This window comes from Carettochelys insculpta, chromosome 2, assembly GCF_033958435.1.
Source record: "Carettochelys insculpta isolate YL-2023 chromosome 2, ASM3395843v1, whole genome shotgun sequence".
Classification (NCBI taxonomy): Eukaryota; Metazoa; Chordata; order Testudines; family Carettochelyidae; genus Carettochelys; species Carettochelys insculpta.
In genome coordinates this window covers 95908687-95922398 of record NC_134138.1, presented here as the reverse complement: position 1 = coordinate 95922398, position 13712 = coordinate 95908687, and the positions used below count along the sequence as shown (strand labels likewise).

At 40.2% G+C, this 13712-nt stretch overlaps 1 protein-coding gene across 10 annotated transcripts in view; it reads right to left on the bottom strand.

The window, feature by feature from the left end:
* The window catches only part of PTPRM (protein tyrosine phosphatase receptor type M), a 743228-nt gene that overhangs the window by 207133 nt on the left and 522383 nt on the right, over positions 1 to 13712 (bottom strand). For 5 of the 10 annotated variants that reach the window (XM_074987422.1, XM_074987431.1, XM_074987423.1 and 2 more), the window contains one exon: positions 13222 to 13251. The exons of the other annotated variants lie outside the window; for them this stretch is intronic. In XM_074987422.1, coding sequence (XP_074843523.1) covers positions 13222 to 13251 — 30 coding nt within the window. The remainder of the gene's footprint in view (positions 1 to 13221; positions 13252 to 13712) is intronic. 10 annotated transcript variants of the gene reach the window in all.

The window sequence follows — 13712 nt, the reverse complement described above, 5'->3', positions numbered from 1 at the left end:
TCAAGTTGTTAATTCTTTTCCTGTGCACAGATATCCCTTCTGCCTCTTCCTTGATCTTGTCCATCGCTCTCTCCAGATGTGCGATGAAGATACTTGGGGATATTGGATCTCCTGATCTCATACCTCTACTTGTTTTAAACCAACTTCCCAACTCCCCGCATGTTTTCACCGCTGCCTCTGCATTATCACTGATATCCTTCAACAACTGTATCATTCTGCTACCCACTCCATATGACTCCAACACTGCCCAAGTCACTTTCTGATCTATACTGTCAAATGCCTTTTGAAAATCAATGAAGCAAGTATATATGTTTTTGTTCTCTCATCGAGCGTTCTCCACTATCAGTCTTAGTGCCAATATCTGCTGTATGGTACTTCTATCTTTTCTGAACCCTGCTTGCTCGTCTGTTACACGTTCTTCTATCTACAATCTTAATCTCTCAGTCAGTATCATCATCAGCACCTTACCTAGATGACTCATTAGGGCAATCGTTCTGTAGCTCTTGCACTCCAATGTGCTTCCTTTCTTGGGTATTGTCACTAGCACAGATCTTGCCATTCCTTAGGCGCCTTCCCTTCTTTCCATGCCACATTACATAGCTGATGTATTTCCTGAACCATAATTTCTCCACCGTATTTGATCATCTCTCCCGTGATCATATCATTTCCAGGGCTCTTGTTGTTCTTTAGTCATTTCACTGCTTTTTCTACTTCCTCATTTGAAATATTGCTCTCGCTCTTGATACTCGGGGGGAGATATCTCTTTCAATTCTTCAGTCAGTCTCTCTGAGACAATTGGGTCCAACTGTGCTTTATATAGATTGGTGCAATATCTCGCCCATCGCTGCACAATCTTCTCCCTGTTCATGAGCACTTCTTTGTTCTCATCTTTGATCGCCACTGCTTCTGTTGCCATTTCCTATTAATATTCTTAATTGTTTTATACACCTACCTGGTTTTACATTCGCTGTAATACTTCTTGATATCTTCACAGTGGCTTTCTAACCATTTCTCCTTATCCTTTGTGGCTGCTTTCCTTACCTCATTGCATTTCATACTTGATTGCTGTTCTGCCATCTCAGAAACATCTCTTCTGATCTTCAATGCCCTCTTCTCTTGAACCAACTTCAGTGTCTTCTGGGTAATCCACTTCTTATTGATCTTTTCTTCTTCTGGAACGGTCTGCTCAATTGCCTGTTCTATAGCAATGGCTATCCCTGCGACTCTCTTATCTAGGTCTTTCTCTGCGGCAATATTCTTAATCTTCTCTTTGAGTGCTGTTCTGTATGCATTCCCTGCTTCTTCTTCACATAGCCTCGCCACATATTTTCTTTTCTTAAATGGTGTCTTACATTCTCTTTTGAGTTTTATCTTGATGTTTGTGATCACTAGAGACTGTGGTCTGAGTCTATATCTGCTCTTTGGAAAGTCTGGCACTGCTGTACTGATGTTATCCATACATATATTTACAATAAAGATTATGCTGTTAGATATGTTCAGAATGGGCAGCATGGCCAACTTAATATAAGAATACTAAACTTTTTCATCTCCTAACCGTTGAGGATCAGATCTGAAGAGGCGGTTGGGAATTACATTAGTTAGAGAGGTTATGGGGCAAGGAGTCACTTATGGAGTTCCCAGTGCTGTTTCTGTGCCACACTTGCTTGCCTTCCATATCCTAAAAAGCAAGTAAGGCTTGGGGGTAGGGAAGGGAGAATCATGGGACTTCTCTGGGGCTGACTTGCCCTTATATGATCATTGCAGTGGGGCCCACTTAGAGCAGCACTGAGAATACTCTGAGAAACTAACCTGCCCCATCTGGCCCCAGCAGTTCTCCATTTGTCCCTCTTCCCCTTTGAACAGTGTTTCCGATTTTATTTGGCCACTGAACCCTTTAAAACTCGAAAAAAATGTGGAACCCATTCCTAGCCTCCAGCCCCCTCTGCCCCCAAACCTACCCTCCATCTCCAGGCTTTACCCACCTCAGGCCCCAAATCTGCCCCCTATGCCCAGGCTTAACCTCTCTCAGTCCCAAACCTACCACCCATCCCGAGGCTTAACCCCTCTCAGCCCCAAACCCGCATCCCCATCTTCAGGATTAACTCCTCTCAGCCCCAAATCTACCCCCCAAAACCTCAGGATTAATCCCTTTCAGCCTTAAACCTGCCCAAATACCTCACCAAACAAAGTGGACAAACCTACATCTGCTCCTCCAACTCTAGTCTCGAGGGCCCAACACAGGACCTGTCTGACCTCCCCTACCATCAGCGGCAGGACAGCACAAGACCCATCTGACTCCCCTACCAGTGGTGATAGGACAGTGAGCCACAGGGAGCTGCAGAGTACTCAGCAGCAGCAGCAGAGCCACAATGACTCCGCAAGCCACATGCGGTTCCAGAGCTGCAGGTTGTCAACTCCTGACCAGAACCCTTACTTTCACTTCACGGAACCTCTGGGTTCCCTGGAAAACCAATTGGGAAATACTGCCTTAGGAATCTTTTGCTGAGTGGATATTAGCCAGATTCAAGATGTAGACTGACATGCTTAAGTAAAAATTATGTTGTCAAATTATTTGCAAATGCACACCCTGAAAAAGTCTTACTGATTATGCTCTGCTTACTTTGCTACAATGTCTGTACAATTCTATGTTAACTATCATCACGTATTGGTCCCCCTACAGAATACCTCAAATGGTTGACTTCTATAAAAGCAGCTGGAGTATATTCTGAATTTGTATGTTTCATAATCAACGGGTGAGTGCACTGCATTTATACTGCTCCTTTTTGCCACAAACATTTGAATTGTTGCAGTCTCTGCTGATACTATACATTAAAACATTTATATATACACACAGAGTGCAAGAAACTGGAAATCCTTTACAGCATGTTTCTTTTCTTTTTTCCTTAATTGCTTAAAATCTTGTAGTGTTATTGTCTGTCAAATAACTCCTGTATCACAACAAGAGAATGGATGACAAATTGATAACAAAAAGTGAGGTAATAAATATTCTGATCTGCAGATACATCTTGCAGGTTTTTTTTACAGGAGTAACAAGAACTGATGGACTCATTGAACTAGACACACAAGTCATTGTTATTACTCCAGGGGAGGCAGGCACAGTATTATAATGCCTCATGTAATACAGTCAGCAAACATCAACTGTTACCTGGAGACATCTCCAGTAAGCAGTACCTCAGTTGCACTATCTGAGCAAAGCTCCATGGAAGTACGTAGGAGGCAATGGTAGCTAATTTCTTCATTGAGAAGTAGGCAAGGATGACTGGACGATTTTTAGATTGAAACCTCTTTGGGGCACACATACTTTTACTGTCTTTTACATACTTTGATGTTTTATCTAACTCTTAACTTCCCCACCCCACACCCGCTGCTGTCCCTCTGCTCTTCTGATTTGTCAACCTTGATGACAATTTTTGGACCTCTGTGCTTTATATATTGAGTCTATTCTGGTAAGGCTTGGATCTGAAGAAGTGGGTCTGTCCCAGGAAAGCTCACCACCTAATAAATTATTTTGTTACTCTTTAAAGTGCTACATGACTGCTTTTTTGCTTTGACAGGATACAGACTAACACAGCTATCTGTCAATACTTTCACTATGTGAGTGTGTATGGTGCCTACGAAGTACCTGGGAAGAACTGGTCATTTTTTTCTGGATGTCATATTTAGTGAAGAAGAAAGGGCACGAGTTAATTTGGAAGAGAGATCAGAGTTGCAGGGAAGGAAGTGGGGGATTCACAGACAGACTCCACACTCTATGACTCTGGACACAAAGACGAACAGTAGAAAGGGTTGGAAGAAAGAAGGAGGTGAATTTGAAGGTGATATTTTCCAATACAAAATAAACTTTTACGCTGCAGATTTGGAGATGGAACTTGTGGTGAAAGAGAAAAAGAATATGGAGAAACGAGGGAGACAATGAAGGGTTTAAATATAAATTAGAACAAAATATTTAATTTGTAGATGAAGTGTGATGCTTGCAAAGAACATTTAAGGACTGTACAGTATTCCAGTTTTACTGGAGCATTACTGCTATAAATCCAATAAAGGTGAGATAGAGCTGCAGTATTTTATTCAACATATATCTAAGTAAGTTCCTGCTGGGAACATATGTTCTATCTCTACAGGCAACAAGAGTTGATTTCTTACAGTCATGTTTGGATTTTACACGCAGCTAAGCGCTTCTTGCTCCTACCAGCATGCTAGCATGCTTTTCGTTTTACTTTTTTTTTTAAAAAAATGTATAATATGCAGACTACAAAACATTAAAATACTGTCCATGCTGTGTCATTGTTAGTAGCAGCAACTGTAGTGTGTGAGCAAGTAGATGTCCCTCATAAGGATCAGGGCCCCAGTGTTACTCCACACAGGCAATAGTCCCTGCCTCCAAAATCTAAATAAACCTAAATAAATGTCATCTACTTCCTTATTTAATTAGTAAGAATAGTTTTGGCAATCACCATGAAGTTCTTTTGAAGGACCAACTCCTGATGATGCTGATGCAAAATCGGGCCTGGCCAAATGATAATAATCTTATTTCTGTATGTATGATGGATAATCTAGGAGAGTACACAGTAGGTGTATAAGGACTTTAAATGCAAGACTATTCTAATCAGCAGTCTAAGTGAGAGGAATAGTCTCATAAGCATTAGTAGAGTGGGCTAGATGCATTTCCCCTATTCCAGCTGTTTGTACTACCTGGCAACACTCTGGAGAAGTTGATCTTGGAGTCGCCTTAAACAAGTTCAAATGGCACTAATCAAATACTTCTCCCACCCCTCAAACTGTGTTGAAGAGCATGACTAGCGAATGATTTCCTCTGGTGTACTGAATCTCTTTGAGAGACGTTAGAAATGCCTTGAGGTCACTAACTTGTGCCCGCAATATCAGAGGACCAGAAAGAGGGAGAAAAATGCCCCTCTCCAGGAGGAGAGCTGACTGTAGCACAGGAACAACTAAGCATGTAGCCCAGTATCTGACTGTGTCGGATCTCAGATTTTAGAATCAGTGTGAGAAATCTCAGCAGAAGCCATCCTGAGTTTGAGTCACTAAGAAGAAAAATAAATTGGCTTCTGTATTGTTTTGCAGCTCAGCACAGGCAGTGGTAGGTTTTACCTGGCATAAGCTCTGCTCAAAACTCTTCTCTACTCCAGACACTAGCTCCTTTTAATTGGGGCATTGCTGCTTTTGGGTTGGCACAGGAACTAACCAAAATTATACAAGATTCTTCTCACAGTAATATGAATTTCTTTTTGTAGCTTATTTGGAATCAGCAGTAAAATAATATATTTAATTATTTCACTTTCCTTTTATGCCTACAGTAGAGAGTTTTGTCAACAAAATTGCTGTTTTCCCAGGAGACAGTAAATTGACAGAATGGGGTACTTTTGTCAACAGCATTCTGCAGCTCCTCCACAAGGTAGAACTCCTCTGTCAATAGAAAGTCAGTCTGGGCCCTCTGTTGACAGACCGGGCTTCTGGGACACCAGGCAGCCCTGTCTGCTGTGCTTCTGGATGGCCGTTTTGTTGAGAGAAGGCAGGCAATCTGGCTGCTCTCTGTCGACAGAGCAGACTGCTCTTTTGATCCATTTTTCAGTCTGTCCACAAAAGTTTTGTTGGAAAATGTTTTCTGACAGAAACTTCTGTTGACAGATCACACTAGTGTAGATATAGCCATAGTGGGAAGATCCATCTTCTCCTCCGCCACACCCACAACAAAGAAAAGATAGTGTATTTCACCTGCTCTTTAGATGCAATTAAATTAGTTTTTCAGCATTGAGATATAGAGTGTCAGATGTCTCCCGTGCATGGTAAACCTTCAGAAACCAACTTAAATCTGTATATTAGTCTAGACTGAAAGACATAACTAAAACATTAGAACAGAACAGATGACATAGACTGCAAAGTCCCTGTGCTATAAACACACAGTTTAGCTACTAAATTTGTGATGTATTTATATAAAAATATATGTATACTCAGAAAAAAAACCTACCCTCAACTTCATCTAAAATGTACTGCTTAACACTGAAAAAGCAAGTATTGCAACTAAATGCAATTTTGTGACCAGCACAACAATCAATCAACCCTTACATCTCACCTTACTCTCTCTGTAGTACACATTTATTCCATGCACACAAAAAACCTAGCACACTACAGACGAAGGTTTCTTATTCAAGAGAAATGGGTTAAAAACACTATGGTAAAGTCCAGAGGAGTACCTATCTTTATTTAAAAATGGCAATTTTACCATATGTAACTAAAGGTTCACCAGAAAAGATGAGCTAAAGAAAAGTAATTCCACTGTCAACTCATTTTCTGCTTTGTTCTTCATATCAATTCATGAAAGCTATTTCAATTTGTCTAACTGTGACTCTAGGTGAGAAAACTTGCTAAAAATTTCAGAAAGATCTTAAAGAAAACAAACATATTTAATAGTATTCTGAATTTTAAGTGGCATTTGTGGTTCTTTGGGAGTATATTTTTTGTGTGTGAACGTGTACATAAATTGTGCCTGAAAACAATCCAACTATTTGATTGGGGGAATGCTGAAGAAGCCAAGAATGAGCAGAAGGAAATGGTTCCTCAAAAATGTAAAGAAAAAGATAACAATTTGTGTGATTTTTTAATTGACAGAAATGTATTAGTTTTGAGAGGTCTGATTATCTGAATTTAAAGTAGATATTGTACCTCTGTATGGAAAGCACATAGCAAACAGAACAATATGTATTTTTTTCAATCCAGTACACATAAGGATTTTCTGGAACATTCATTCATTGTTGTAGATACTGTTTATTCAGCAAGGACTTCAGTTTCTGTCATTATAGACATCTGAGGCCATCTTGCCAAAATGTATGGGACATCTTCCCCAACTCCCGCCAGACTTGCTTGCAAGATAGCAAGAAAATTCCAAATTTATTTTAGGCTTTGTGATATTATATATCCCAAGCTATTTCAGGATTCTAATGATCACACAAACTACTCGCATCTTTCTTGCAGCTAGAGATATAATTGAAGAACCAAACTTCAATACATATAAACTTCATATAGTATCTTACAGGATTTCTAAGTTGACACTATAAATATGCAACAGAGTAACAGATTTAACAGTTACCTCACATATTCCTGTTCTTCTAACCTTAGGAGGTAATGTCTTCCAAAACCCCTCTTGCCAGGAATAAGTTTTATATTTAGTTAAAAGGGATGCTAGCTTATGTAAATTCTTCCCATATGCCAGTATTCTTGTTTCCAATTCTCTCCTCAACCTGGGAATCTATAGCCAGCTGGAGTTCTAGGAGCAACTCCAACATGTGAGTGAAGATGGGAGCAAAGAACTGACCCAGAAATTTTGTAAATAAATTCAACTTTTGAAGTGTGACCACTGTATATTTCCTAAAGTGTGTATGTCCTACTGTGTCTTGCCCATGAAAACTCATTCCCTAATAAGTAAAACTGTTCGTCTTCAGGGTGCTACAGGACTGCTTGTGTTTTGTGAAGTTGCAGACTAACATGGCTGCTGCTCTGAGCTAAACTGAAGTTACATAATAAGCTATTAATGCAATGTTCCTGTTCTCACCAATGTCATTATGGTTCCGTCCATCAAAATATGTCAAGAGAAAACAGAATCATGTCAGTGCTGGTTGTCATATTGAGGAAACTAGTCATTATACATGAACATCACTAATGGCACCTTAGCTATTCTTACCTCTCCCATGGAACAATAGTGAAATCTAGTGAAGTGCTGCAAAGTTATCTACTACAGAATTTACAGTAAACTCATGAACAAAAGAACTCACAAAACACCACCAATGCCTGCTTCCAGACCAATCAATCAGCTACCTGACAGTGGTGAATGGTATAGAATACGTAAGTGATTAGGCCAAGAATGGGAAGAATGGCTCTGGCATAAGCACCAAAGCCTGTTGTAGAAAAAGATTATTATTAATGACGGTGCTCAAATCCTTCCTGTGTAATATTTCCTGACTGGCTACCTATCAAACACAAGATAAAATGATATAACTGTGTGTCAAACATGCACAGCTGTAGCTAATACTGATGATCCAGCAGCAGTGGAAGCTATCTGCCAATTTTTAAAAAATTATTTGAAGGGTTTTAGAGGATGCAGGCCTCTAGGAAGAGAAAGCACACTAGGAAACTTCACTGCATTCAAGACAATGCCCATTTTAGTATGTAGGATCATGTAACTGACTGGATGTCACATTCTATGCTTGTAATGTCTAATCAGTGAACTTTAAGATACCAGGAACATTGATGATAAATTAATGACGACACCATACCTTCAACCCAGATTCCCAGAGGGCTCTTTCAATAATAAGCAATATGCTGAAATCCATGTCAACGTTCCCTTTTCTAGATAAATTAAGAACAATGGGACATGTTCTGTATTGACTTACAACCCACTGATTTTGATGAGGGTTATATGTTACAATGCAGTTCAGAGTTTGATCCTTTCCCAAGGCATACCTTTACCCTTCCTCGTGCCTGTGTTTGAAAAAAATTAGGAAAAAGGGTGCTTTCGAAAGCGGGACTTCCTTTTAAAAGGAATACTGTCTACACAGCTAGTTTGCATTTTGGAAGCAGCATTTTTGATGCAATGAATGGCCGTCATTATGCAAATGAGGTCTGAATATTCATATCAGCACCTCATTAGCATTTTTGATCCACTGCATTTACATGCCCCTTCTGAAAAGGAGGGGCCAGTGTAGATGCAGCCTTGCAAAACAATGTATTAAAGAAATAGCTCCAAACAGCAGCAGTTACTATTTTAAAATAGATTTTAATTATCGAGTAAAATACAGGTTGCAACTCCAAAAAATGGCACTCTCTGGCCTGGCAACATTCCTTGTCTGACAGGATGAGGGATGGTCCTGGATCAGAGGTCTGGCGCAGGAGTGAAACCCAAGTTGGCCTCCTGGCAGCACCCTAACCCCTACCATCACTTCCCCACCCCAGACTCTAACCCTCAGCCCCACCACACAAGAAGACCTCTACCCTTGCCCCACACCCTCATGGCAGCACTCTCCATTCCCTGCTGTCACACACCAACTCTTCAAGCCCCCGATCTGATTCCTATACCAACCACTCCCTGCCATCAGCCCTCCCATACCACACCATACACCTCTCTATTTATTCAAGCAAAAGACAAGGACCCCAAATGCTGTCTACCTACAAGCTCTAAGTAACCTTTAAATCACTGTCAGATTTTTATTAATCCATCTTTTTTCTTCATTTGCATAAACCATTGTGACAAGGTAAGACTGGGCGGGGGTAAGAACAAGAGGGAAAAGCAGGGCAGGAAAACAAGCAGGGTGTGAGCAGCTGGGGAGGAAGATGCCCTGGGTCAGTTGGGGCCAGCTTGTCCCACTTAAGCCTGCTTTTAAGAGAACCCTTTTCCCAGTAGGCAGGGGGAGAGAGAGGAGGAGAGAAGAGAAGAGAAGAGACAAAACAAAGCCAGACACAAAGAAAAGCAAAGCAAAGAGAGTTTTCTAGAGGGTCCAAAAAGAAGGAGAGGAGCGTTCAGCCACAAGGGGCTAAAGCCCCTGCCCAGGAGGCCTGGGATTTGGAGTAAGGCCAGGCAGGCTGAATACACAGAAGGAGCCAAACCAGGAGGGGGAACAGGCTGCGGCAGCTGCTGCTGCTACTACCACCGCCACTAGCTGGAGGAGGTACGGCGGGGGTAGGAATTGTCTGGGGAAGTGGCCCAGGGAAGAGCTGTGGTGCTCAATATAATGGGAGCCCTCCCCCCGGCACCAGCAGCCACACAGGGTCCCTGGGCTGGAACCTGGAATGAGTGGGTGGGGCCCAGGTTCCCCCCAGACCACCATCTTCCCCCGTCCCTCTCCTCCTGGAGGGCAGCAGTGTCCAGGCCAGGGGAGAGTGGACGGAATAGAGGCCTGGAGCCCAGGAGCCTGGCCAGCCTTGCCACACCATATACATTTTCCTTTTGCTTTCCAAACAGGGAAACAAATCTGAAAACCCTTATTTCACTTAAATACCTGAGAAATACTGGGTTAGTTGCTAGTTTCTTAAATAAAGATTCAGTTAAAATTTGCTCAGATTACTATAATTTGTGAAGAAAAATCTGTACCTGTAGGTAACTCCTTGCCTCCTGAAGGTGACTGAAAAGTTTCCCCAAGTTTTCCCTTCTATCCCCAGTGCATTTTTATTTAACCTCCTGTTAAAGACCATTCTCTATCATTTAGTCAAATGACCATTACTGCTTGCTGGTGTGATGGCTTAAGACAAATTTCACTGATCATCAGCTTGCTATGAAGCAATTTCACAGACGATTATTGTCTGGAAAAACTACAAAATGGGTAGATTTCATTACAGTTTTCTCAAGGTATTCATAAAAGTAAAAAGGTCACAATAAGTGGAAAGAAAAAGGCCCCACTTCCCAAAATATGCCCAGTACCAAAGCATTAGAGGTCACACCAATTCATAAACATGTGCCAAGCCTTTAACAAAACTCAGTATTTACACAAATACCGTTAGGTAGGCAACTGCCTCTTTAAGGGCAGGTCTATACTACCGTGGAAGATTGATCCGTTCAGGGTCTAGTAAAGATGTGTAAAACAGACCTCTCAGAGGTCGCAGTTGAACCCTGTACTCCACATGAGACGTGAAACTCTCCCATTCACCTTCTCCTGCACAGACAGTCAAGTTAGCAGAGCGCAGAAATGTCATAATTGGCATAGCTAGAAGTGCCTATCTGCAGTCAACTTTCTTAGTCTAGTATAGACATAGCCTAAGCCTCCATTCAACAAAACATTTAAGCATGTGTTTACTTTAGGCTCATATTTAAGTTCCCTTCAAGTCAATGGAAGTAAGGCACGTGCTTAAGTGCTCTGTCAACAAAAACACACCTGTGAATCAGGGTTAAAAGAGATCCATCTTATTTCCACTAAGACATCAGAAAACAAAAGTTTTCAAAACACTCTTATTCCACTACCATTGCACATTGGTTTGTATAATAAATATCTAAACCAGCAAACAGTTACTAGGTACAGCATGGATACCTTGAGAAGCCTCACTGGTGTTTAAAGGTAAGCAGCATGATATTAACTATCTACGTTTGCAGGATCAGGCCATTAGTGAAGCTGATTGCATGAACAGAAATATTCTCAAATTCAACAATTATTTTTTTTGAAGAATGTCCCCTCTAAGAGATAGATGATCACAAAGATTCTGTTCACTTTCATTAATATAATACAAGCTGAATTTCTCTAATCCAGCTTCTTTGGAAGTAGACTGGTGCCAAATGAAAGAATTTGCCAGACCACAGGACGTAAGTATTGTCTAGAAACATTGCCAACACTTCCATATGTCCTGGGCTCTTAGAAGACACTTGGGCCTAAACTGCAGCTAAATAACAGCACAAAATACTGAAAGACAGGACTATGTCTGGAAACAAACTTAATGGGACCATGGGAAACTTGGCCAGACCCCTGATAAGTGGTCATCCAGCTAACTAAAATCATGCTAGCTTATGGGTGTTGCCAGACAAGAGAGTGCTGGATTAGAGAGATTCAACCTGTACAAGAGTTAGTATTAACAAGCTTGGTATTATGTTTACAACATGTTAATAAAACCTGGACCATGGCAATTAAACAAGTGATGACTATTTTACTAGACATTTATTCCTGCCCTGCCTACTTTTATGTACTGCGTTGGAACATAAAAGAAAACATCATGGTAGGATACTAAGTCTTATATGGACAATTTCTAGGCCAAAATTTTTAATGTATTCTTTCTAAAAACTGATTTTCCAGCAGAGCCTAAGTACATGTCTGTGTTACAAGCAAACATTTGAACTATCAAGATATACATATAGCAAAACATATAATCATTCAGCCTTATGTGTACACTCCACCCTCACTCGTCCTCATGCTAAAATTGCAGCTATGTGGGCACAAGGATCTGTCTGCATGTGCCCAGATACAGGATGAGGGCTTGTAAAATCTTTGGACCTTTTGTGGAGGGCCTAGTGCACTTGGAGGTTAAACAAAAAGAAATAATTTTGGCTTACCAATTTTAATCCCTGCTTTAAGTAATTCATATGTACTTGCAAACCTAAGCATACATACATGTGTACTAAATCTATATTATATACACTTCACATCATAAGCATGCTTATTTTCATATCAAAAACTATTAAACTAGTGTAATTATGGTTGCAAAATAAACTATTTGTAAGTTAGCAAATAACATGATTAAAGTTACCTATGCAATTTGTGCCTATTGTAATAAAATCTTTCATCATATTGCTACATCATATTTTCAGGCACCCATTAAGGTGCAGGATTGCTCAGTGAATGAAGGAGCAGTTCAATATTCCTTTGTGTCCTCAGTTTTCCCTGCATATTTTCCCACCATGCATCGAATACAAACTTTTCTATTTCCTTATGACCTCTTCTATTGTACCCATTTCTGTTACATTCAATTAGCTTATGAATATTTATAAATTTATTTTCAAATTATTCTGTGATGAAGAAAGTATTTTACCCTTCTAGAGCTGAGCCAGAGAGGAATTTAGGCCAAAATTTCATAAAGAATCCACTAATTTTGGGTGCATCAGTTGGTGACCAGCTTCAAACACCTATGGCTTTTTTCAAAGTTGCTGAGTACCCATTCATTTAATTTTGAATGCTGACTTTTGAATACTTTTGAAATCTGGCCCCACATGCCTCAGATTGGCTAACAGAGACACACAGATTTATTGACAGTCTCTGAAAACTATGGTTTAAGAAACTTGTCCAGCATCACACAGGAAGTCTGCAGAAGATCCATGAATAGAATGCAGTCTTGAGTCTTACTTTGTGCCTTAATAACCAGATTATCCTTATTTGTCCACTGATTCTTTCAATACCCACATCTTCCAAGCTTTGCAGAGAATAAGACATGATTCTGAGAGGCTGTTGCCCCATCCAGTGCACAACCTTCTCTCATTCACTATTCATAGGGTGCAATGAATGAAACAATGGTCCTGTGAGAAAAATGTTAGGTGATAATACAATTAAAGACTGCATCAGAACACATGGTTATTACACATGCTGTTTTTATCAGTGTAAAACTTCAAAGTGGTTCAGTTTCAAAAAAAAAAACCAACAGTCCATCATTAGCATTCATGTCAAATGGAACAACATGGCAGAAAGCATGTTGCTGATGATGCACAAAGAAGTTACTTACAGGTAATAAGTGTAGGAGTGATAGCTTCTTCTGCCATGATGGAGGAAGGATTTAGGCAGTGGTAGAAAAGATGAAATGGAAGGAAAGAAAAGCCAAATATTAATGTATGAAAAATCAAGATGAACTGAGACCAGAAGCGGTGACACAAATGAAAGGTAGTAAGAATGCTCCTCATGCATATCATGCAATGTGTTTGGAATGGGCAGATGACACATCCAACCTCCATAAAACTTTAAGCAATAAAATGTGTACTGCCTTATGGAAATGTTAAATTAGACAGTTTAAAATAACTGACAGCTAAGTAACATATTAGATACATAACAGTTATCTATTATATACATCCATATAACAACATACACAGACTCACACAAGTAGAGTATTGAGCATGCTTTTATTACACATTATAGTAATTGGTTGAGGAAGGAGGACATGTCATCTCTACTGCATGAGTTAGAAGTTTAAGAATGAAAAGTCTTAGAATGGTTCTAAAG